This window comes from Lactuca sativa, chromosome 6 (assembly GCF_002870075.4).
Source record: "Lactuca sativa cultivar Salinas chromosome 6, Lsat_Salinas_v11, whole genome shotgun sequence".
NCBI lineage: Eukaryota > Viridiplantae > Streptophyta > Magnoliopsida > Asterales > Asteraceae > Lactuca > Lactuca sativa.
Window position 1 is genome coordinate 53811639 of NC_056628.2, and position 4095 is coordinate 53815733.

General features: G+C 38.2%; 1 protein-coding gene across 1 annotated transcript; it reads right to left on the minus strand.

Moving 5' to 3' along the window:
• Positions 1 to 2773: 2773 nt before the first annotated feature.
• On the minus strand, positions 2774 to 3334 carry LOC111905416 (L10-interacting MYB domain-containing protein-like). The gene is made up of 2 exons (XM_023901115.2): positions 3017 to 3334; positions 2774 to 2941 (listed from the first exon to the last, which is right to left on the minus strand). Exons 1-2 carry the CDS (start codon positions 3332 to 3334, stop codon positions 2774 to 2776), a joined length of 486 nt encoding a protein of 161 aa, XP_023756883.2.
• Positions 3335 to 4095: the final 761 nt, after the last annotated feature.

The following is a 4095-nucleotide window of genomic DNA, read 5'->3' on the forward strand; positions in this document are numbered from 1 at the left end:
TCAAGCTTTATAGAGAACAATGGAGGTTATGACCTTGAGTAGTGAGATTTGTTGATAATTCTTCATATATGGTCATATAGAGGTTGTTTATGCACCAAGTCTGGGGCTTTACGTGGTGAATCAGTCTAGGAGGGCCAGATCTATGAATTGTTGGAGTAGATCTGACCTTAGAAGCAAGTTTGAGTGATTGCATGGCATGGACTCGCCGAGTCCGATGAGCAGACTCGGCGAGTAGCTTGAAGATTGCCTTGGACCGGCCAGTGAGTGGTCCAGTCGAGTCAGGGGTTGACTCAGTGAGTCAGGGCGAGTTAGGGAGGGTTGTCAAGTGGACTGAGTCGAGCTGGGACTCGCCGAGTCGTTCTTGAGACTCGGCGAGTTGAGTCGGGGTGGCCCCGCGATTTCTGCCAGGTGAAACTCGTCGAGTCAGGGGGAGTACTCGACGTGTAGAAAGGGAATCCTAGAGAGTTGGTGAGAACGTCTAGACTCACCGAGTTGCCGTGTACACTCGCCGAGTCCGGTCAAAGTTGACCGTTGACCGTTGACCTGTGTTGACTTCTTAGGGATAGTCAACCTTAGAGATAAAAAGTGTTAATTAGAGTCATGTGATGTTATAGGAGGATTAGAGCTCGGAGGATCGAGCACGAGGGGTTTCCAGGGTTCGTGAGATACCGAGACACGCGAGGTGAGTCTTCTCACTATACTTTACCTTGAGTAGGTAATCAGAGCTATGTGTTAGTGCATGTATGTTATGTGTATGCCATGTGTTGTACTGCATTATTTCTATGTGATTTATGCTGTGCATGATTACAGAGTTGGAACCGGAAGGTTCCTAGAGTTAGAACCTGAGGGTTCACAGAGTTGGGTGCACGGACCCATAGAGTTATAGCCTCGAGTGGCTAATATGTGTTTTATGTGGTATTTTGGGGAAACTCACTAAGCTTCGTGCTTACAGTGTTAGTGTTGTTGTTTCAGGTACTAGCGATGACCGTGGGAAGGCGCCGGCTTGATCTGTACACACGCAGGGGACTTTGATATATTTATGTGATCTTGGGATTTGTATGATACAGATTGGAATTTGAAACTTAATGGCTTTTATGAAATTAAATGAGAAATGTTTTTTTTGTATTGCGAAAAATTATTTTGAAATTCACGGTGTTACAATGTAATTTCTAAGTTGTGCATGAGCATGATTGAACATTTCTTCCTTAGTCAAAGCTCTGTTTCTTCGAAAATCGGCTAATACCTAGTATTGCGGTAGGGAGCCATAAATCCACGGGTGTTGGTGTATGCGGCATCACAAAGGTAATATTTATCTGTAGATGTATGACAAATTTATCATATAAATAATATAGATAATAAAACGTATAGTAAAGTTACAAACCTGGTGGAGGGAATGGAAATCCGGAAGTTGGGTTAAATGCAACTTCTTTCAAAACTTTAAAATCATGTGCTATGCCCTCCCATCCAGCCCATACAAAGGTGAATATCATATCAAAATTACAAATTCCAATTACATTTTGATAACATTCACCTTTTTCTCTTCCCCTGTAACGAGTTTGTTGATCAACAGGCACAACTGCATGTACAAGTGTTCCATCTAGTGCACCTATTGCTCCGGGAAATATTTGCATTAACCGTCTATGTCGTTCTGAGGTATTTCTTGTTGAATTAGACGAGGTTGGTACTATAATTTCTCGTGCAAAACACATCATTGCACGTAAGACCTCATGAAAACATTGATGAATCGTTTGTGTGGAGTGATGAAATCTTTCTTTAACGGCCGAAAACGTTCATTATGTCCTATAACATGTAAAAACATAGCCATCTTCTCCTCAACGCTTATCGTCCTACTAGATTGCAACCAATTTCTTTGTGTAAAGTGATTGCATAGTAGTACAAATGCATCTTGTGAAAGACGTATCATGTCGTAACATTGTATAGGACATCCGTGTATCAAATCTTGCGTATACACATATCCCTTTGCTACCTGTTCGCTAGCTCTTATTCTTTTAATTTCTTTGCCTTTGTCGGACCAACATCAACCAATACCACGAGAATATAAGAAAATATAAAAAGTCACCTTCTTTATCCATGTGTCATGTTAGATGTCAAATACAAATTACATTTTAATCAATAACATAACAATCAATAACATAACAATCCATGACATAACAAACCGTAACATGTAAATACGAAAAACATAACAATCCATATAACATAACCGCACCTAAGAAAAACAATCCATAACATAACTAAACCATAGAATACTAATGTCTAACAATAAACCATAACATACTAAAGTCAAACAATGAACCATAACATACTAAAGTCAAACAATGAACCATAACATACTAAAGTCAAACGTAACATGTAAATACTAAAGTCAACCAACTAATCCAAACTTTTTTCCCGCATTTGTTACCCACGACTCACAAGTTGACAAGTTAAGGCGCAACCAAATTTTCCTATTACCAGCACTTTCAGCAAATAACATAAGAGCAGTGGTGTATTTCGGATCATATTCTCCCCACTCCAAGCATGTCAACTTCGCCATACAAGCATCCATCTCCTTGTCAAGATTGTTTGCTTCGGTGAATGCTTGTGCAGCCTTGATAATCTCTTTTCCAACTTCTTTCAACTCATCATCAAGTGTGGTTTCTTTAGGACCATTTCGTTTGCCTCCCTTGTTTTTTGTCCGCCCAGATGATTCCTCACTAGTAGGTTGAGGTACTGTTGAGCTTGGGGTATCTGCATGAGGTGCTGGCTCATCCATCTATGTATCCTCAAAATCATGTGTACTGAAGGTTTCATTGGGATGAGGTAATGTCGAAGATGGCCCCCAACTGTGAACACCGGTCGAGGTTGCCCCATCAAATAGTTGGGTACAAAGTTCAGGGCAAGGGAGGGGTGCATTTCTCAGCTTATCTACATACTTGTTCAACTGTTTGACAAATTTAATAAATATTATTAAAGTAGTAAAAAAATAATCTACTTTAAAGAAAATGTATATATGTACCTTCGCTTCCGCTTCCCATTCTTCATTAGTCATGTTAAAAGAATTCGTTACGGGATTATAAATATTTCCTGTTTTGTTTTTAAGTTTTAACCATACTGCATACTTTGCTTTTAAATAGTCGTATCGGTTTTTCATTTGTTTTTTGTCGACAATAAAATTATGATTTGTTTTCAATTTCTCCGCGACCACAGGCCATGAGCTTGCTTTTAGTCCACTACCCTCCCGGCCATTGCTTGTTAATTCTTGTATACATGCTTCCAAAAAAGTTTTGTCCACCAATTCCGACTTCCAACTAACCCTAATTCTTTTATCTGTCATGTCTATTGTAAAAAGAAAAAAAAATAATCATCCACATAACACACATTTACAAATAGCTAACACTATTTGTTTGATGTCAATAAGATAAAACATATATTTTTTGTTTAACCTAAAGATAATACAACTTGAAGACATGACTTGGGAGATATCATATACACACAGTACATAACTTGAAGACAAGATCTCATATATCAGTTTGGTAATGCATATATACCTATGTAACAAATTCTAATCATTTTCTTGAGCATTTTGATGTTACACACATATGCACATAAACATAACATATACACACAGTACACAATTCATTCTATTTAACAACTATATAAGGGGCTGTGATTTCACACATTAGTAAACATGAAGGGGCTGTGATTTCACAACTATATAAAACAACTATATAAGGGGATGTGAGTTTTGATGTTACACACATTGCAAACTTTGATTTCACACATTAGTAAACATGAAGGGGCTGTGATTTAACAACTATATAAAACAACTATATAAGGGGTTGTGATTTTTGATGTTACACACATTGCAAACTTTGATTTCAGAATGAAATCGATCATCAATTTGACAGCAAACATGAAGGGTTTTGTAATTTCAGAAAAAAAAACGAAGAGGAAGAGGAAGAACGAGCGGCAATTTGTATTAGGGAAGCAGGAGAAGAAATTGCATCGGTCAAGAAGGGTGATTTCAGATAAAATTTGTATTAGGGAGCAGGAGAAGAAATTTGTATTAGGGAGCGGCAATTTGTGATTGGCAAT